This window comes from Passer montanus, unplaced genomic scaffold (assembly GCF_014805655.1).
Source record: "Passer montanus isolate IOZ18808 unplaced genomic scaffold, ASM1480565v1 scaffold39, whole genome shotgun sequence".
NCBI lineage: Eukaryota > Metazoa > Chordata > Aves > Passeriformes > Passeridae > Passer > Passer montanus.
The window spans coordinates 8,076,750-8,098,328 of record NW_024368707.1 but is presented as its reverse complement, the minus strand read 5'-3'; the positions used below and the strand labels follow the sequence as shown (position 1 = coordinate 8,098,328).

At 43.9% G+C, this 21,579-nt stretch overlaps 1 protein-coding gene across 7 annotated transcripts in view; it reads left to right on the top strand.

The window, feature by feature from the left end:
- The first annotated feature begins 1,024 nt into the window (after positions 1-1,024).
- Positions 1,025-21,579, top strand: part of PHLDB2 (pleckstrin homology like domain family B member 2) — a 66,836-nt gene continuing 46,281 nt past the window's right edge. For 5 of the 7 annotated variants that reach the window (XM_039717915.1, XM_039717912.1, XM_039717916.1 and 2 more), the window contains exons 1-3: positions 1,150-1,209; positions 10,413-10,522; positions 13,816-15,164. In XM_039717915.1, coding sequence (XP_039573849.1) covers positions 10,474-10,522; positions 13,816-15,164 — 1,398 coding nt within the window. In that variant the 5' untranslated portion in view covers positions 1,150-1,209; positions 10,413-10,473. Of the gene's footprint in view, positions 1,210-1,664; positions 1,980-10,412; positions 10,523-13,815; positions 15,165-21,579 lie in introns of those variants that run through there. The other 2 variants (XM_039717910.1, XM_039717914.1) reach the window with 2 other exon arrangements.

Below are 21,579 nucleotides of genomic sequence, written 5' to 3'. Positions count from 1 at the left end.
CACAGGAAAGTGCATCTATTCCCGAATTCCCTCTTTGGGAAACAAATGGGGAAAGGTAATGTGACGAGGCCACACAGCACGAAACAAGATCTCTATGCAGGATACTCTGGCTCGCTGCCCTGAGTCCTTCAGGCTGGCTGGCATCTCTCACCGCCGGGGTTTCCTTACCAAGCCTGACACTGCACAGGTGCTCGGAAAGCAAAGCTTGGTCATACGCCCGGTGCTGCCAGCACCCAGTGATCCCGGGCGAGGGACGACCCCTCCCCGGGAGCTTTATCCCCTTTTCTTTCCCCCTTGTACCAGCTCCGAGCCCACCCGTGCAGCCTCCTGAGCCAGGACCCCTGAAGGTCAGGGCTGGCACCTCCAGCCGCTTGCAAAACACACTGCTCTGGCAAACACGCTTTGCCGAGCTGGTGCTGGTCTGTAGGATCGCTCTGGTGTGAAAACCCCTCCAGCAAGGGCCGGCCGGTCTCACCAGCCCGTTCCCGGCTTTGGGAACAGCAAAGAGCTGGTGGTGGCAACTACATTCTTCGGTGATGCATGGGGACTGGACGGGGGGTCTCTTGGGAGCCCCGTGTGTGTACACACACGAGGGTGTCTATGTATTACACACATACTTTCATGGGTGTATTCTTCTCAGGTAAGAGAAAATCCTGAATATCAGGACACCTCAGGCACAGCAGGGTGTGACCCCCGGGCTGGGTGAGTGGCAGAGGCGCCCCAACCAGGGAGGCGACCCGGGAGGGCGGAGGGCAGCCCCTCTGAAACGTGGCTTCCCCAGGGATGGGGAGGAAGATGAGGCGCAGGGCGGGCGCAGGTAAAGCGCGCCCCAGGCACGGAAAACGGGGCCCGCGCCCTGCCAGCGCCTCCCTGTTTGCTCAGCTAATCTCGCGGGCAGGAAATTGCCTGGCGACTCATATTCACGGATCGCGAAGAGCTCCCCGGCGGCCCCTCCGGGGACACCCCTGTGCCCCTTTCCCGTTCTCGCCGGTCCACCCCCTGCTCCGCCTCCTCCCCCCCATCCCGGCCGCTCTCTGCCCGCCCAGCTCCCGCGACCCCGGCCCGGGGGGAGCGAACCATTCCGCCCGCGAGGGTGCCCGGGCCGCGCCGGGGGGCGGGCACTGCGGCGGGGGCGGCTCCCGCGGGCGGCGGCGCTCCTGCGGCCGGGCGGGCGCCGGGATGCGCGGGGAGCGGCGGCGGGAGGCGGCGGTGAGTGCGGGGGAAGCGCCGTCCCGCGGGGTGGGCGAAGCCCCCGCGGGCCGCCAGGATGAAAGGAGGCGGCGGGGCCCCGCGGGGATGGGGAGGGGGTCCCTCTCGGGCGCGCCGAGCCTGGGCTGACGCCGGCTCAGCTGCTTGCAGCCGTCCCCGGTTTTTGGGCTACTTTTAAGGGAGTTTGTGTCACCGTCACCCCCATCCACTCCCCCGGCTCTTCGCACGTCTGGCGGGTGGGGGCGGTGGAGTCCCCCCTCGCCGCCCGGCTCGGCAGGGTCCCCGCAGTCGATAGAGACGGGGCTCCCTTCTTCCCTATCCCTTTCGTCGCCAGGCGCTTCTCCCTCTTTGTCCGGGTGTTTCCCCCGGTTCTGCCGCGTCCCCGCTGGCGAACAAAACCTCTGCCCCGGGGGCGCCGGGGACATCCGTCCGAGGAAGCCAGGGAGGAACGGCGGGGCTTGGCTTTGCTCGGTTTGGTTTTCCATCGTAAATAATCTACCTGGTGGAGGGGAAGACGTGGGACAAGGCTGTTTGTCCGCGATCCTTTGTTCGGCTGGTGGCTTGTAAAGGCTCCTGCGGCTGTGCGAGGGCTGCCGTGCCCGGCGGGGATGGGTTCCCGGCGCCGAGCCGGCGATGGATGCCGTCTCGGCATCGCTGGAGTTTAGCGACAGGAGCACGGCGGATCGGCTTGCGGATGGAAATCGGGGTTTGGGCTCTATCTCTCCTGACAGATTCAGAGCTCCTAAGTCCCCCCCGTGTAGCCCTGTCTGGTGAGTTCAGCTTGGAGATCAGAGCTTTTCTTGGGAAGATACCTGCTGCCCACGAGCAGAGGGAGCAGCGGGCTGGAAACTATAATCCCCGCTCCTTCTCCTGCCCCAGAGGTGCCTGAGGAATTTACCCATGTGCAGAAGTGTAGACTGTCTGTGCTTACATAAAGACTCAAGAGATGGGCTTTCTGCTCCTGCCACGGAGTGCTTGCTTGCTCTCACACACACGGCTTTTGTCACCAGTTCCTTCTTCCCCCAAATGCTCAGCTTGTCAAGCTGTCATCGTGTCTCTGTGCCTTGACTCTGCACGTGCCTGAATCCTCTGTGTCTGCATCTTCAGGGCTTCTGGGTGAACATGTTGTCAGTCAGCACATGGTGAATATTTCAATTTTGTGCCACACCTTCACTCTCTTTTGGAGGAAGAGCAACCTTTTTTTTTGCAGATTTTCATGTTTAGTGAACTTTCTAGTTTTTGCATTCTCCATACTCTTGTGGATAAAGTCCTCAAAAATAAGTTATTAACTTGGGAAAGGATCAGAGATGGGAAGAAGTAAGGCATGATAGAATGGAATTGCAAAGGGTGAGGATGGACTTGCTTTCCCACAGCAGAAGGATGCAGTGTAGGAAAGAAAGGAGATAAGTGATGAGAAGATGGGAGAGTGCCTACCTTTGTTGTCATGGGGAGGGGTAATCTGAACTAAGCGGGTTACAGAAAAAGAGATATATTTAAGGCTGTTAAGTAGTAACATCCTACACTTTCTATATCGTTCAATTTAAACAGTTCCTTTAACACACCAGTAATTTATTCCGCTTCCATTTTGACAAATTCTAAATCGACTCATTAGTGTGTCTCTTTTTACTGAGGAAATTGAAATCTTTACCATCAGCCAGGGCAGGAAGAGTGGTCATTTTTTTCCATGTCAGTTACTGCCTGTGCTTATCAGATATAATTATCAATCATGTCCTTGGAAGTAGTCAAAGGCATTAGTTGACTATTGTTGAGAAGCAACAAAGCCCATCATGACAAATTTAAAGTATTTTGGGTTTAGATAGGAAGTGGAGATTGGGTGAGCTAAAGGTAGCAGATCCATCTTGAGGCTGGAGTTGGATGAGAAGGACTGAAGATGTTTAAATGGGAAGATCTTTTTTGTCTTTTCTACTTGAAGATCCAGAGAAAAGCTGAAATAATCAAAGTAGGTGTGGGCAAGTGCTGGTGATTGTTAATGAAGAGATTAATGCTGTGTTCTCTGCACATGTAGTGTATTATATACATTTTAATTTGTTAAAATGAATGGTTAAATCTGGTGTGTAGTAACTGCCAGCAAGACAAACAGTGTTTCCCACTGAATTAAACAAGTAGCTATAAAATGATGTTCGGGGTGTTTTGAGCAGGTGCTGTTCATTTAGGGTTTGTTTTAGACTGGTGGAGCACATCCAAGATGCCATAGAAATCCAAGGGGATTTTTCCCCCATAGAAAGGAGGTCCTCTAGAGACTAGAGTGAACTGTGTAAATATTACCAAGATTGGGTTTTTTCTTGCTTGGGTCTCATGCAGGTGGAGTCAGTTTTTAAGTGAACTTCATTTAACTTCCTTTATTATAGTAAATAGCGTAACTGCAGGTGTAGCACCTCTGTCCCTCACCTGAGGGAGCACAGTTCTGGGACCTGCTGATAAATGCTGCCCCGTGTTGGTGCAGCACAGCGGGTGCCACTCGAGCTGTCACTGCTGTGGTGGTGTCTTGCCAAGCATGTGTGATGAGAAGCATTTAGTCTGGAGGCCTGCTTGCTGCCCTGAGAGAGAGCTGGGAAATGAAAGAAGTGTTAAAGAGCTAGAGGGAACGTTTGGAAATAGGCGGCGAGCATCCCAGGAAGGAGAGAAATTGAGGAGAAATGGATGAGTGAAACAGGGGAGACAGAAGCTGTCAGAGTAAGTGGGCACTAGAGAGAACTGATTCATGGAAGGAAGTGACAGGCACAAAGTAGCAGTGGAGGAAATCAGCGCAGAGGAAAGCAGATCATGGACAAAGGTTGCCTGAGAGTGGGAAACTGCAATAGATGGGAGAAAAATGCTAAGAACATGCAAGAAAAAAAATAGTAAGAGTGGATGAAGCTGGGTTTTTTTTATTAGTTTTTCTATCTGCTTAGATTTTCTGGGTCTTACCTACCTGTTCTCATTGGATTTGTCAGGGGTGCCCTAGGGGCAAGTTCGTCATGTCAAGTAGGGTGGGAACAGAGAAACTTTTCTTTAAGGTCTTTCTGCTCTTGTACAGACAGAATTTTTGCTCCTGGATGATATGAATTTGGATACATAATTGTTTTGCACTCAATACCCTTCCTGAAATTTTAGATTAAGAAAGTCTGTACTTATTTGGCTTCAAGAGTGAGAATTATATTGGTCTAGAGTATTTAAGTGTATTTATTTGTACACCAGCTATGTTGTTTGGTTTGGGTTTTCTTAGTCTGCACAGTAAGCAGTCACAGCTCACCAGCAAAGCTTTCTATTTGCCATCTCTGTGAAAATTTAAAGATTCAGTTTGCAAATCTTTTCAGCATATTCAACTTTCCAATAGAAAAGGAGTTAATGAAATAGCATCAGAATGATACCAGGGAGCTTGTCACTACTGTCATGAGATGATGCTGTCATTGGGTCAGATAACTGACTCTGGAACTTAACTACTAGAAAGGTACCAAAATAGAAGAGATGAGTGTGTCTGGAGTTTGGCTTGTCCTGTGTCAACCCTCTCTTTCTGCATGATGAAAGGAGTTCATTGTTTTAACAGGAATCTCTTCTAGTATGTTTCTGCCTGTCTGGGGCTTTTGTTCGAGCAGAAAAGAATTAACCCTCCTTCTTCCTTCAGTTTATCTCAGTGAGCTACTTCAGATGAAAAGGTGGTTAGTGTGACTCTAAGGTAAGGAGGGGCAGTGATGTCTACTAAAGTGATGCTGTTTGAGTAGGTGGTCTAATATCTTGTTTTACCAAATGCATAGGAATTAGTTTAGGTTCATTGAAATCACTGCTTTAACAGTTTCAGTTTCAGGTAGGAGTAGCTATGTTATGGCACAAAAGTTAGAAAGCTTCAGCATTTTCCCCAGGATTTTTATTTGTGTCTCATATGTCAATGGCTTGACCCTCAGTTTGCAGTCACCCAACCGTAGTGTTTACATGGTAATTAATGTTTTCATTTTTGATGCACATTTAAAATTGTCAGCTGTTGTGACCTGATTAAAATGATGATGTTCATCTATTGGAAAGAGCAATTGATGTGGCAACATCAATCCTTATGAAATAGGAGAGAATCATGTTATAACAGTAAGACAGAGTAACTAAAAATGTCATATTTAAGTGCAATTTTTGGAGTAGTCAGGTGGGTTGTTACAGTAAAATATATGTGGTTTATGAGCGGCATACTGTTATTCAGGGTGTTTTCTGTTGCACTGTTTTATTTCTTCTTCTTCTCCAGTATCCAATGTGACAATTTCTCAGAGAAAGAGATAAGTTGTAAGAGCGACTTCCTCTGCCACTCCCTCTTCCACATCGGAAACCTGCAGGGTTGCAAGGGAGTGACTTAGTCAAATATGATTCACAGATATTTGATTTTTAATTTGTTTAGTGTTGCTGAAGGTGCCAAGCTCAGTTTTAGGAACGAAAACAATCTGCCTGTAAGGAGACCTTATGCTCACTTGCATGCAAAGACCTATGTGTTGCAGGATTTATATCTTGAAAAGACAGGGACTGAACAGATTTCAGAACTATGCTGGCAAGATATTAGGTGTAGTTTAGAGTCTAGTGTATTATGTTGTGGGGTAAGAGGAGGAGGAAGTGAAGAAGGATGTTTAAGGCAACCTTTAGATCACAGCCTTGCTGAGTTGTCCAGTTTTTGGCAGAGATGACTGCCGTCTCATAAAGATGTGTCCATTCATGGGTACAGAATCTTCACCAAATTACACAGGTGCCTTTCTGTGAATATATTTTTTCTGTATGACAGTGGGCTTGGGGAAAGGTGGATTTCCACGTAAGTGTTTCAGAGGTAAACAGTAGATTCCAGTGAGTTTTACTTTGCCATGAGATCGAGCCTATCAAGACTTTTGTTTGTAAATAATCAGAGCAAATCAGGGATGAAAACAGGTTTGATTTAATCAGGAGTAAGTACATTGTCCTTGGATTATGCAGGGAAAAGGTAAATGAGCTTGCTGATGGAACAGTCTGTTTATGCACGTAGGTGTGCTATACTGTGGAAAAATGAAATCTCCAGGTGCTGAAGCCATCACCACTCATTCACCAAATTCTGATCAGAGTGTGAAAATTCAAGAGGCTTTCTTGTTTCCAAAACAGTGTGTCTTTTATTGGAATAGTTGAAACAGACCCTAATAATTTGAAGATCTTGTGGCAGAACAAATGAAACTCTAATGATGTGCAGGCGGTGCCAGTGATGGGCTTTTGTCCTCACCCTCCATCAGCTGGGGTTTCATCTGTTTTCCAAGAGTGGCAATACAGTGCTATAGGAGCTTCTGAACAGAAATGTCAGCGACAGTAGAGGTGCCAAGAGCTGTAGGGAGCCACTGTTAATGTTCAGCGAGAAACTGAAAATTAAAAAACAATGAAGAGCAAAAAAGCCTTAACAGATAGATGGCCAAATATGAGAGTTTTGTTTAAAACTGTTTATTATCAGTCAGAGAAGGGCTTTGGTGATGCCTGGGGCACTGCAACCCTATTGACTGGTAACATAAGAGCAAAGTGGGTGCCAGAGCAGACTCTGCTAAAGTGTGTATCAGCCCAGGTAAAGAATATGTGAGAAGCTTATGTGCTGGGAAAACTTCTCCCTAAATCTATGGATGAAATGCTGGGAAGTGCTGTGTACACATGTAGTGTACTCGTGGCTTGGTTGAGCTGCAGCTTTTGGCTCCTACACTAAAGTGTCCTGGTTTCGTCTGGGGTACAGTTAATTTCTTCCTGCTAGCTGCTACAGCATTGTGTTTTGGATTCAGTATGAGAATAATGTTGATAACGCACTGATGTTTTCAGTTGTTGCTGTGTAGTGTTTCTGTTGAGTCAAGGACTGTTCACTTCTTATGCCACACCAGTGAGGAGGCTGAGGGGGCACAAGAAGTTTGAAGGGGACATAGCTGGGACAGCTGGCCCAAGGGATATCACACATCCTATGGCATCACAATCAGCATATAAAGCTGGGAGAAGAAGGGTTTCCTAGGGGTTTAATTATTTATTTTGCTTTGCTTTGTACATGACTTTTGCTTTATCTATCAAACTGTCATTAATTTAATACATGTTTTCCCTCTTTTATGATTCTCTCCCCCATCCTGGGTAGGGATTAGCAAGCAACTGTGGGGCCTGAGTTGCCAGCTGGGGTTAAACCACTGCACAAGGGAAAGGAGTTCTTACTGTAAAGGCACCCAGTGTCATAATATCTTAAAATTGGAATCCTTTGTTTGACTCTCTGCTTGAGTTGTGAATCACTGTTTCTTCTGGTTGTTAGTGAAACAAAACTTAATTTGGCCTGGGCACTGTAGAGATGAAACATGATTGGTAATGCTGTATACATTCACTTCAGATGACTTTATAAATCCCAGATGAAATAATTTTGCTTCATTCCAGACACGGCAGAGTGTGGCATGTGCTCTGTAATGAGAGTCAGCCTTGCTGGAGGCCCTGCATAACCTCGTCTGAAAGAATATGATTTCATGAGAGCAGATATACTGTGGATTTTGAGCTCTTTGTTACATTAGTTCATTAATTTATTGATTGTTTCTTGGCTTTTTTCACAGTGGAAAGTTTTTTAAAAAGTTCTTTCCCCCTTCAAATCCAATTATTAATAAGTGATGACTTCTCTGATCTCTCATTCTCTAGAAAAGGAGATGTGTAATGAGTTCTCAAACCTGAAATGAAACCATATAAATATTTAACCTTAAAAAAGGTTATTAGAAAACCCATGTATTAACCAAACTGAATAAAAGATTGCATTTTTAATTGCATAGAAAATCTTCCCTTTCAGCTGTGCTCTCTTTAATGTTTGTCACATTGATTAAGTGGTAGCTGTCACCTCATGAGATAGGAAGGATGAGGTTTTTGGTGATTTTTACCATAAATCAGTAATATTAGAGACATGGGAAATGGAATGAATCTTCCTGTTTGTATCCAACCCTTTGTTCTCTCTTCTAATTTCAAGTTGTCCCTGTTTTGTTTTTCTGTTCAATGATACAGTGACAGCTTTGTTGCAGTCATCTGTGAAATGTTGAGTGTCACTAGCTTTCTGTGTTAAGTTGAACACGGCCTGAAAAATTAAATTTCTGGTTCTTTTCTGGGGACCTCTGGGCACAAAGTGCAGTATTTTTAATAGAGGCAACATAAGCAATATGCCAAGGTGTCAACATAGTGGCAGTATTAACTGGATTTGTGTCCTGATCCTTCAATGTTTGGTCTGCAGACAAGTGGGAGAGCTGCTGTCACCTCTTGCTGGGGTCAGCTGCCTGTGGCTGCAGCCGTGCTGGGGGTGCAGGGACAGTCCCCAGCCCTGCTCCAGCAAAGCTGGGTGCCTGGGATGCTGTGCAGGCTTTGAGTTTGGAGGATCTGAAGCAAACTGGAAGGAAATAGGGAAGGGGTCTGTCAATCGGTTGGAAGACAAATGAGGTAAAAAGGGTGGTAAATGTCTCATGTCAATAAAATAACCTTTTGAGGTTGAAAATTGGGTTGAAAAGCTCTCTGCTGCCCAGATTCTTCACTGTCAGCTGCTCTCAAGGATATCAGTCCTGTTGTGCTGGAGAGCCTGGACATGTGGGTGACTCTGTTCAGGAGCTCTAGGGGGCTCCTATTCTCTGGCTCCTTGGAGAGTAGTGCCATTTTTGGGGAAGAGCGGATGCTGTGCAGGCTTTGAGTTTGGAGGATGTGAAGCAAGCTGGGAGGAAATAGGGAAGGGGTCTGTCAATGGGTTGGAAGACAAATGAGGTAAAAAGGGTGGTAAATGTCTCATGTCAATAAAATAACCTTTTGTGGTTGAAAATTGGGTTGAAAAGCTCTCTGCTGCCCAGGTTCTTCACTGTCAGCTGCTCTCAAGGATATCAGTCCTGTTGTGCTGGAGAGCCTGGACATGTGGGTGACTCCCTTCCCTTTGGGGGGCTCCTGTTCTCTGGCTCCTTGGAGAGTAGTTTCATTTTTGGGGAACAGTGGATTTTGTGATCTTAAAAGAACCTGCATTTTGCTGTGAGGGGCAGAATATGCACAGTGGGGTTAAAACTTTCCTTAGGACTGAGAAATGACCTCTACAGAGAAAGAAGAAGCATTGCAAAGAGAGGCCAGCCCAGGGGGATTCCTGGGTGAACAGAGAGAAAGGTCTGGCCTCCCTTGGGGGAGCAGCTTGCGGGGAGCAGGAGAGGCAAAAGCCAGAGGTCAGAGAGAAGGAGCCTCCATCTGCAAGGATCAACAGCTAGCTGCCTTCTCCCGGGCCTGTCCTCCCAGGAGAAGAACATGAAAAAGCACGGCACAGAAAGTCTGTGCAGCACAGACCTGCAACCTTGAGGCTGTGATGACTGCAGTTAATTAAATAGGTGGCTTGTCTCTAGACAGTCCAGACATCTGTCTCCATTCTTTACTTGTTTTTTTGACACGTTTCTATTTGCTTGTCCAGAGCTAAGCCCAGAGGACCTACAGATGGTCATCATTAATTCTGTCACTTGATGCAATTAATTTTTTTTTCTCAACCTTTTAAAAACAGATGTGTATAAAAAAAAATAAATCTGTTAATAAAGCAACTCACTAGAGGTCTTCTATTTGGATTTAGATTTAATTTTCATTTTTAGTGGCTTTTCTTTTAAACCAAATCTCTCTTGTAGCCATATCAATTTTTAAATTTGATCTTAAATAAACTTTCAAGTTTCCCTTTGCATTCCTAGTCTGGCTTCTTTGGAAACTCAGAAATCATTGCATGCCAAAACATTTTCTTTGTTTTGGATCACATACCTGGTTTTGCATAGGTTTATTTGTGATTGCAGGATGCTGGTGTTGCATAGGCAGAACTTGGGCCGTGGCCTTTCCAAATAAAGTCTTCAGCAGCAAAGTGCAACCTTGTTAGTGATTTCTTAAGGAAGCCACAGGATTACAGACAAAACTCTGGAGCTGTGACTAGTAACTGCCTGTAGAGAGTCAGGATCATAGATAATGGCTTGTTATGAAAATGAATTATATATACTTTTAAAAGGATAAACTAGCTGCAGGCAGGTTTGGCACTTTTTTTTTTCCCACAGTCACCCAGTTAAACATGGAGTGTCCTTTACAAATAATTTTAACATATTTCCCTTTGAGTTGTCTCTAGAAATTTTACATAAGAAAAGCTAATTGTGTTGTATATTATGCGCTTGAAAAATGTTCCCAGGATACACTTCTTAACACAATGCTGGTTATTGTCCCTTTTTTTACTTCATTTGCAGGTCAACATTTATCTGGTTCACTCAAATTAGTGGCATTTAAATCATCCAGTAGAAGAGAAATATGATGCCAAACAGAAGTAATCTCTCCTCCTCCCAGAATGCTGGATCAGGTAATCAATTAAAATGAAGTTTATTTGTAATGCACTGAGATCTTTCAGAATTTCTTATTGACTTTGGCCCTTTAATTCTCCTGACACATGGATAAGATCAGTGCTTTGTTCTTATTCCATGTCTAACTCCATTTACCAGGCAGAACAAGGCACAGCTGGATATGCTGCAGACAGCCAACCCTCCCCCATCACTTTAATGTCTGTCTGGAATAGACATCAGTGACCCCCAGCTAAACAACTCAGGAAAGGAAGAAAAGGAAGGAGGGAGAGAAAATAAAATTTTTTTAAAAAAGAAGAATTTCCTTCTGTAGCTCTAGGCAGCAAATACTTTGCTAAACAGAGGACCCTTGTGCTGAGCATGAAAGCTGGGTCTGACCTAGATGTAGGATGGGTTCAGGGCACGTCACGAGCTGAAGCTCCCATCCTCAGTCTCTAGATGCACGCAAGAACCGTATCAGCCTGGATGTTTAACACATCCTGGATGTTTGCCACATCCTGGCATATTCATCAAGTTTCTACTCAAACATTACCCTAAAAATAAACAAAATGAACAAGATCTGGTTGGTGGGAAACAGCTGTGATTTACTTAAACATGTGCTGTCCTCCATTTGGGATTTAACTGTATGACTGTGGGCACTGTGGCACTGGATGCAAAAACACAGAAGGACTGGCATAAGGGATAGTAGAGAAAAGCTGAACTGGAGTGGCTACATGAAGGTGTCGTGACCTTTTCTTACTGTTCTTGCTTGGATTTTAAGTACAATGAACCCTTCACTGCTGTGGTGAACAGGCATGAAAGTTTCCATGAGCTAACTTGTTTTTTGGCTAAAGCATTCAGTCATTGAAGGATTAAATGTGTCCTACTGCTGTTGCAAGGGAGTAATGAACAATTATTAAAGTCCCATTAATATGTCTGCCAAGCTATTTATAGAGGAGCCAGTGAAATTTATGCAAAATATTTGAACTTAGATGTGTTACTTAAGGTTTGGACAGTACAATTGTCATACAAAATTAGATTTCAGTTTTAAGAAAGATTTGGAAGAGGCGAGGAGAAAGAGAGACTGAGATGGAAATTAGGGTCAGTTCCACAATGAAAGGTTAAGTATAAAAGGCATATACATTGTACTTTACATCTGGGCTCTTAAATTCTACATCTTATTCTTTTTCCATAAAACACCACTAATATTATGAATGCTTGATTTATCCAGAAGATGTTTTCTTGTCCTGACAAGAGTTCTTTTGAATTTGGGTCACATTTATCCTTTTATTCTTTTGAACTTCATCATTGCTGTTATCAAAATTTATGAAAATAGCTAAAAAATGTCAAGTAAAATATCACAATATAAGAAACTGCAGTTTCACTGCTCAAAGTGGTGATGGTGTGATGGAGAACTCTGTGAGCTCACTGGTTCAAAGGCGGCTTAGTTGTATCATCATAACGAGTGTGTTAAAATTACAAATATAATATAAATCCCATAATTACAGCCAGCATAAAAATATTAAATTCTGTGTAGTGATAGACTTGAGATTTAGTTTTGAAGGTGCAAGTTAATGCTTTTGGCCGGTACCAGAGCTTGTAATTAACAACAGTTTAACCAGGTCCACTGTGGTCAAGAAGGTGTTGTATTTTACTTTGATTTTTGTGTTTGTGTTCCCTAATGCTGGCTCCTTTTATCTTCTGCCTATCCAATTCCATTAGTAGTGATGATTACCTTTGTTCTCAGATTTATGGCTTTCTTCCTTAATAACCAAGGAGAAGCTGTTGTTTCATGCCTGGGTGGTGCAGGGGAAGCCTGGGCAGCAGAGCACTGCTGATGCCCTGGACAGTGGTGAATTTCGTGGCATTGTGCCTTATCAGCAAGGAAGGTCCCAGAAACCCCTGTGCAGAATGCATTGTCACCTTCCACAAGATCTGAACCTAGTGATTCTCAATGAAACCAGGTCATGTGAGCTCTGGTGGAAGACAGGAGTCCCAAATTCTGTCTCTTAGTTCATGTAATTGCCTGAAGCAGTACTTGGACTAAAGTGTTGCCTCTGAGGACGTTGAGGGCATTTTATACACTAGATTTTCCCGCGGAGGAAAGCTGAAATTCAGTTTCTCATGAAGAAGCTGAAGTCACAGGTCACGTGTGACTGAGCCAGGAGTAAATCCCAGAACTGACCCTTATTTTCAGAAACACTTGCTGGCACTGCAGTAGCTGACACTCAGGAGTGCTTTATGAGTTCAAAGTGTAGACTAGTACAAACCAGGAGCTGCTGTAAATATTAATGGTGTCATTTTTACATCAGCTGAGGTCTGAGTGTAAACCTGCTGGGGATCCTGCTTATCTCCTGCAGTAACTGGCACTGTCAGGAGCTGAATTCCTTTCTTTGCTTTTGGCAAAGTGGAGCTCAGAACTGTATGCTAGAGCTTGATACATTGTTGAACAATAACATCCACCAGAGCAAAGGCTTTTTTGGTCTGTGCTCTCTTCCCGAGTATAAATTAGATTTTTGCAAAATCATTAGGATCTGTAACCTTTCCCCCAGCAGCATTTTTAAGTTATGTGGTTTTGTTGTTTTGAATGAAGTCATGCAACCTAGCATTCTGCTTCCTTAAGGTTATCTTTTAACCAAAGTGCTCTTTGCAGATGTAGTTGCAGCCTTGTATTTTTAAAGCAATAAGCTGAACCACCTTGAAAACTGTGCCTTGGTTTTGTACTTTCCCATTAAGCTTTGCAGGACCATCCACTAAGGAAAAAGGTGACAAACTTCTCCTGAGCTTTAAATTGAGCTCACTAGTGTGTCGGGGCTCAGATGCACTCTCTGCACAGATTAAAGGGAGAGGTGATCCACAGCAGTGTCTTATGTCTTTGGCCCTGGGAGACCTGAGTTGGGTTCTTTACTCTGCTGTCTGCGTTGCATATTCTCCCTGTGCCTCAGTTCCTCAGCTGTAAAACATCAGGGCAATAATTCTTTTCCTTATCCATCAATATCTCAAGAGGCTCAGTTATATAAAGCTAAGCCACAGGCTCCTGTAAAGGATAGGACGGCAAAGAAAGAGTCTAGCTTCTCTCCAGTTGTGTTGCTGATTTTGGTATGGTTTTGTGCCTCTACCCTTCTTTTTCAGTCTCCTGTCTTTTGCAGAAACAGATGGGAAAACTGTGCATCTCCTCCTTTGCTTAGTGATCTGAGACACATTTACTACAAGCACAGTAATTATTGCAAAAAGTGTTCACATTATTTTGCAAGTATGCACATGCAAGAGGCTATTTACTTGCTAAATTTTTTTTCTTGTTTGGTCTTCTTTACAGATTCCAGTAAGATTATGGCAGACTATAACCACTCACAAAACCAGATGGAATTACAAAATGCTAGTTTGGGAAAGGGTTCTGTGGTGAATTCCCTTGAAAATGGTCTCCAGGATATTATGGAAAACCTCAACACGAAGAAATATTCATCAACTCTTAAATTTAAAACAAATGGGGACTATGCTGGCTCTTATTTAACCCTTTCACAACCTATGCCTATTAAACCTAATCCTTCTACCAATTTTAAAAATACACACTCTATTAACAAAATTCAAGGAGGGAAGCAGTTCCCCTGTGAAAGCCCATATCTTCCAGATAAAAGCATCTCTGTAAAGCATTTGGGTTCCATATCAGGCATGTCTCCATCCCTCAGCGGGTATAGTTCTGGAAGGACAGATTTTGACATTTATGCCAGCAGAGAAAATGAAAAATCCCTTGGACACATGGAAAAGTTTCACTACTCAAAGTACAGTCAGAGAAATAAATCCTATGACAATATCTACTTCCCAGGAATGCTGGAATCAAAGAAAATCTCAGGCTCTCTTCTGACTATGTGGAATGGAAGCTCAGGGAACGAGCTGATGCTTTCACCTGGCAGCAATTCTGGGGCAGCCAGCATGCCTTCCAGCCCAAAGCAAGGCAGGAGGATGAATACTGAAAACAGTCTGGCCCTTCACATAAAGCCAGTGAAGTACAAGGATGGGATGATGGAAACTTCGGGTCTACGGCCTAGGAAATACTCTGGGGGATCTCTAAGTCATATGGGAATGTACAGTCGTTCCCTACCCAGACTTTATAAATCAACAGAAAACCAGCTGGTGCCATTAAGTTTGCCCCCCAGAAGCTCTCTGGGTAATAGTAAAAGGAAAAAACTTGGAGAAAAAGATCTACCTCAGAATGCTTGCGATGCTGATAATTACCTGAACTTTTCTTCTTGTAGCTCAGGGCTTTCACCACATGCAAACTCTGTCTCCAGGAGTAATCCCTATGTCAGTTCAACTCTTAGTGTTCCTGCAAGCCCTCGTATTGCTAAAAAAATGCTTTTAGCACCTTCTTCCCCATATCTCCCTGATGATTTTGACAGACTTGGACTCTCAGGAACAAGTCCCAGTAGTTCTTTCTCCCCAGTGGATTTTGACAGGTCGTTCTCTATGCGAAGAAACCTTTCCACCAGTTCCATGGAACTTGATGACCCAGATCTGGAAAGTTACAGACAGACGCCAAATTCTCTGCAAACGTCCATGCGAGAGCGGAAGAACAGCATTAGCTCGATTTCAGGAAGGGAAGACCTCATGGACTATCACAGGAGGCAGAGGGAAGAGCGACTTCGGGAGCAGGAGATGGAACGGCTGGTAATTTTTTCTCTTCCTCTTAGTTATCTGTGATATTTAGCGTTTGCAAAACACCCATCCCTGGTCTAGTCATCAGGAAGGTACAGCAAAAATTAAGCTGCTCTGTTTTGAAAGTCAAATGCTGCCTGCTACAGAGACCTTGTTTATTATCACAGTCCATGAAGCTGACGCTTACAGAGCGTGCTGCTTGGATAGAAAGTACCATTCAGCCACCCTGGAAAAATGTTGGAACCCATGTAAATTATGTTCAATTATCCTGCAGGCTGTGTTAAAATGTCTGCGTACATAAACCCCATAAATTATACTGCAGGGATCCTGCAGGACCTTTTGTTTTAGATGATGGCACTGTTTTGTGATCAGTGGGCAAAGAAAGAGAGATTCTGCTCAGCCTTGTTTGCTGCAGAGTCAGGTATACATTGGTGTGGGCTAAACAGCCATTTGCAGAGTTTTTTTCTGCTTAGTTTTCATTTTTTCCTTCTGAACATGCTCATTAAAATAGAGGCCTCCTTGCTTCTCCCTCTCCTAAGATGGAGAGTAGCAGAGGGGGGCAGTTTCTCTCTTTGTCTCAGTCAGTGTAAAGTGGTGCATACTGCCTCAGCTTGGGATTATCTAGACAGTAAAATGTAATTTATGTATACTGAAACAACTTGTGTGCAGATGTAAAAAGATCTTCAGAACCCACAGAGGAGTTTGAAACACTTTTGTATTGAAGCCATCTCTGGAAGAACACGTAACAGTTCTTTCAAAGGGTTTTCAAAGTGGCTTTGGGACTCATGCATTCATATAACATGCATTCATGTTTTATCATCCACATAGAAACAGAGGTCATTAGATGGGCCAGTTGGTATTCCTGAGTCTTAAATTTGAGACACTAATTTTACATTTGTGTGCCTTAATTCACATCTTATGAATTTGAGCAAAGTGGCAATAGGATACTCTTGAACCTGTCTAGTTTGCATACAGACAGCAAGCCTGCAGGAAAATTCACTTCCTGGGCAGGCTGGAGGTGGAAAGCCATGGGGAAGATGGATGCAGGGTGGTGGGAATGTGGGAGAAGGGGATGCCTGTCAATGACCACTAGCAACAACCTGGTGCCTGTGCAGGGCCACAGTTCCCATCTTGAACCACACGAGTGAGCAGGTCAGGTTCAGGCTAAAGAACTGTAACCCAGTGAGATGCCTCCCCCTTCCCCATCTCACCTATGTCCTTGATGCCAGCTGGTGAGGAGCCTGTTACACAGACAGGAGTCTGCCTTTCCCCCCCACCCCGTTCCACTGATCATTGTACTTTATAAGATACACATTGTTGTTTGCAATATGTGAAAAAGCCTTTGCCTGCCCAAAGGCTGTAGTGTTGAGGCTCAGGTGTGAGAGGCAGGCAGGCACTGCCCCCTCCCCACTCCATGAATGTCAGGGCAAGTCCACCCCTGCCCTGCTTTGCTCCCCAAAACCTCTGCTGGCTTCCCTTGAAGCTGCAGCTTCTGGGCAGCAGAGCCCCCCAGGGCAAGAATGACTAGCTGTGAGTGAAATGGCTGGGTGGCTTAGGACAAGGGTTTTGGGAAACATCTTTCTCCCTCTTCTTGCTGCCTTTGTCCTGCCATTCCTCTGCTCTTTTCAGTAATCTTCTCCCATCCTGGTGTGTTGTGTGTGCAGTGGTGTGCAGCTTCTTTGCTTCTTATCGGAAGGTTCTGCAGGCAGTCATGCTGTAAAACCTGGGATAATCAGTCTTAAAAGCAATATACTTGTATTTCAGAGAGAAGTCCCTTTTTTTATTATTATTATTATTTGTAGTGAGGGATGAAATATACTGGGTTGTTTCAGTATTCATTGATGTTGATAATCGTTCACATATTTGGATGAAATGGTTACATTCCCACCCCTGAGTATTTCCTCTTGCTTCAACAATACTTCCATCAAGTCCCAATTCTTCAAAACGAGAATTTGCTTCCTGTTTTTCCAAAGCTTTTGAAAACAAGATGATGTTTTGTGTGTTGTGTATTTGAACACATTTCCTTCCTGTTTTTCCAAAGCTTTTGAAAACAAGATGTTTTGTGTGTTGTGTATTTGAACATGAAGGATTTTCCTCCTGCTTGAGTTCATCTTATACTCAAGATACTGCTCCATATCTGCTCCATTCTCCATTTATCAGAGCTATTGGATGGAAGAGTGAAATATCAGGACAGTGCCTCCTTCCAATGGTTTGAGAGTCTGAAAAGTGCCATAAGCAGGTATCTAAATCTCTGAGAAGCAGAAAGATATATATTAAAAAATCCACACATCAGTTCTTTGTATATCAGGGTCTGTCCTGTTCTGGTGTTATTTTACTTTGTCCTTCTTTCTGTATGGATCCCTGTCCAAAGGATAGTCAAGGATCTGTCCAAATAGGGTCTTGATATATCCAGCCAGAGCTTCCAAAGAACAGTTTTGTTTGCCCTTGTGTACTGACATGGGCACAGGATCTATGTCTGCTCAGGTCTCTCTTTTTTTATGGGGTTGAAGAAGGTGTGAATAAAAAACCCCAACTAAAGAAGCACTCATGGATATCAAAGCTCTGTGCTCTGAGCTTTCAGTACTGTGTAAAAGCCCAGGCTGAGTAACTGGTAGGTAAATGGCAGGGGAAAGGTAGTCTCTCTGTGCACAAGTGTTAGGATTTTTCCTACTGTGTTTTTGAAGCACAGTAGGGAGAAAAACAGTGTAGGAATAATCAAATAAGTCCGTCAGAAAAAATAACACCCTTTTTTAGAGCACTAGACTGCTCTTTGGCCCAGATAAGAAGTGGAGAGTGTCTTTCTTTGCACCAGCACTGCCCCTGTAGCTATTCTGCTGGCACAGAGTGGCTCGAAAGCGTTCTACTTGATAGCTGATATTCACTTCTGAATTTTTTTGGTAGTAAAATCCCTGCACTTGTTGCAGTTTGACCTAGTATCTGCCCTTGAACTCTTCTGTTTACTTTCACTTGTTTACTTTTTCTTTTCCATATAAATTATTTTATGAGTTTTACTTGTGTTTAGTTTGCTTTCAAGTGTCAGAGGATCATCTGGAAGTTTGCGTTTAGAGTCGCTGCTGCAGCCTGCATATGAAAACAAATGATCTGCCGTCATTGCCCAAAGAAATAACCAGAGATTAAAAAAAAAAAGTACAAATAGTAAAAGTATGCAGGTTGTTTTTTTCTTTAATCATTTAAAAGTCCAAGTTTTAATCTGTTCCTGTGTACCAAAAACAAAAGACACATAAGTACTTGTGCAGGATTTGGTGGTTTTCCATATCAATTTCTTTAGATCTGCTGTCTGTGGCTGGATTCACATAAATTAGCTGAAGACTTGTGCCACTTCTGCTTTGCCAGCCTGATCCTTTGTGACATGAAGAGCAGGGGGAGCTGGCATTCTGATTCCTGCCATCTCCCTGCTGCTGGGGGCTGATGGGCTGTGGGAGCAGGTGGGGCAGCCAGGGCTGCTCCTGGCGCAGGCAGCCGGGTCACGACCTGCTCCTGCTTCCTCTCCAGCCCAGCTGACCGGACATCGCATCCTGGCATGGGATGTTTATATGAGCTGTTCAAAAGTAGAAGTTGGAGCAGCTATTGCTGACACTAGCCCAGGAGCATTATAAACAAGGAAGAAAGTTACTGCTGTGATCTAATAATGTTCCATGTGATTCAGTTAGCATTTTTTCTTTTTTTTTAAAAATTATTATTTAAAGAGGAAATCTCACTCTTTTTTTTTCCCCCTGAGATGAAAGCCCAATTGTAGCTGCTGGAACTAAAAGAGGCTCTTTTTCTTCAGCTGATAGGGTGGTTGGGAGTGGAACTCCACAGACAACATATTTTAGTAGAAATTAAGGGCCATCTGTTTTCTTTGATAGCTACTTGTTTAAATAGCACTAAAGTTTTCAGTGCTGGTTTTTAGGCAGTACAGTGTATTTCCTCTAGATGGTGGTAGTTACCTAAAAAGTGGATGTGCAGTATGTTCATGATGCCTTCCATTGCCCATTTGTCTATTGGGATCTGTGAACATACATAAACATTGTTAATAAAGTTTTAGTAAACCCAGGATTTGTACTGGAAGAGGTTTCAAGTTATAAGTGCCTGAATGAGCAGTAATAAAATTCAAGGGGCTTATTCCACAGTCCACTTCATCACAGTCAGAAGAGCACTGAATTTCATTAGTTTATTCAGAAGTAGGGAGTAATACAGAATATCACCGTGCCTGGTTTGCATTGATGCCTTGCAATTTAGTAAGATGTGCTCACGCAAAGGGAAAATGAAATGAAACTATTTTGGAGTTTTTAAGATGGAACTGCTTTAAAATCATGGTTAATGGAACTTATGTAAATTTTCATACGGTTTGTGGAAAACCTCATATACATGTTTTATAAATCTATATTGGCACTGTGTCTTTCTGTAGACCCTTTAAGCATAAAGTACCCAAGCTGTATGTAAAACTGTAAGTGGTTAGCTCTTAAAGGAGCCCCAACCAAGTAGACAAAGGGTAGCTTCAATGTAATTTTTCCCACCACTAGTATTTGACAGTCTCTGTAGTTTTAAAGAATAGCTATTTAATATAATTTAGTTTTGTAATTGAACAAGTGCTGTATAATAGGATAAAACCCCCCGCGGAATATAACTAATATTGATGACTCCATAACTTTCCAAGAACATTCAGTTTCGATTGTGTTGTAAAACATTTCTGTGGGGTCTTTAATAAGCCCAAATCTGGATTATATAAGCTTAATTTTTGCAGCTATACATATTATGCAAATTAACACTATGGTCCAGGAAGAAATCAATTACAGGAGACCTGTTCTCGTTTGCAGAACTTAAGTACTGCTCTGCAACTCTGGTCTTCAGGCTCCTGCCCCGAGTGTGGTTCGAAAAGGAGCATCTGCGTAGGTGCCATAGTGACAAAAGGGCTGAACAGTGCTGTTATTTTGGCAGCCAGTGGCATTCCCTCATGAGCAGAACACGTCTCGGGTACAGGAGCTCATTCTCGGAAAGTCATCTGCTCAGCTCCTCCCTGCAGGCTGTCTCTGCTGTCTCTGCTCCGTGCCACTGTTCTCTCCTGCTTTTACCAGTCCGTTTCTCCTGTGCCTGCTCTGGGAAGGAAAGGGTGTGGCACAGCTCCTCTATAAGCTTAATTTTTGCAGCTATACATATTATGCAAATTAACACTATGGTCCAGGAAGAAATCAATTACAGGAGACCTGTTCTCGTTTGCAGAACTTAAGTACTGCTCTGCAACTCTGGTCTTCAGGCTCCTGCCCCGAGTGTGGTTCGAAAAGGAGCATCTGCGTAGGTGCCATAGTGACAAAAGGGCTGAACAGTGCTGTTATTTTGGCAGCCAGTGGCATTCCCTCATGAGCAGAACACGTCTCGGGTACAGGAGCTCATTCTCGGAAAGTCATCTGCTCAGCTCCTCCCTGCAATCTGTCTCTGCTCCGTGCCACTGTTCTCTCCTGCTTTTACCAGTCCGTTTCTCCTGTGCCTGCTCTGGGAAGGAAAGGGTGTGGCACAGCTCCTCTGCTGTCACCTGGGCCTCTCCGCACTGCTTCTCTGTGCAGGTGTCTCTGCTGCCACAGCTGCCTCTGAGAGTGGGACACAAAATACAGGTGCTGCTTCTGAAAGCTGTGCTGCTGCTGGTGACTTTGGAAGCTGAAGTACTAGCTATAGCAAAACAAGGACTGGCAATGAGAAAACAAACTAGTACGGAGTGAGAAACTGGTGCAAACTGGAAGGAAGGGAAAGAACACTTGGCGAGCTGTTCTCAGTCCCAGTTCAAGTTTATCATTGAAATAAGCTCCTAGAAATGTAGCACAGAAAGAGAAAGCTTTCTCCTGCCTCTTCTTCATGAGGTAGTGAATCTGCTTATGTATTTTTAACAAAATTTGAGGCTATCCATTCCTAGTGGCACTTACTTACTGAAAAGCTTCCAGTTTGCCACAGCTGATTAACCAAGGCTTGCCAGATATCAATCACTTCTACACATCTGTAAAATTCATAAATATGATATGTAGCAGATGAACAAATCTAGGAATCACCACATGGTTGCTGTTAAAAAAAGTGGGAAATTTATCTCTGCTATTTTAGAAATTTTTTTACGAGGTACCAGGGATGTCTCTTAATGTCATTGATAATCAATGACAGAAGAAGGTTATTATCTCCTTATCCCATCCTTGTCCTTCAGCACTTAAATTTGCAGCCAACTATAGGTAATATGTAGCTTTCTCAAAGCCAAGAGTAGTGAAACTGCTCACGCAGAAACTCAGACTTGTTACCCCTTTTTGTAGTGGGGAAGAGAATTACAGGAAATAGACAGAGATGTTTAAATCAATTATAAAGGACATTTTATAGGGAAACACACTGACTAGCTTACAAGGCTTGATTCAACACCCCCCCATCCCACCAGAGCCAATTTTAAATCCAT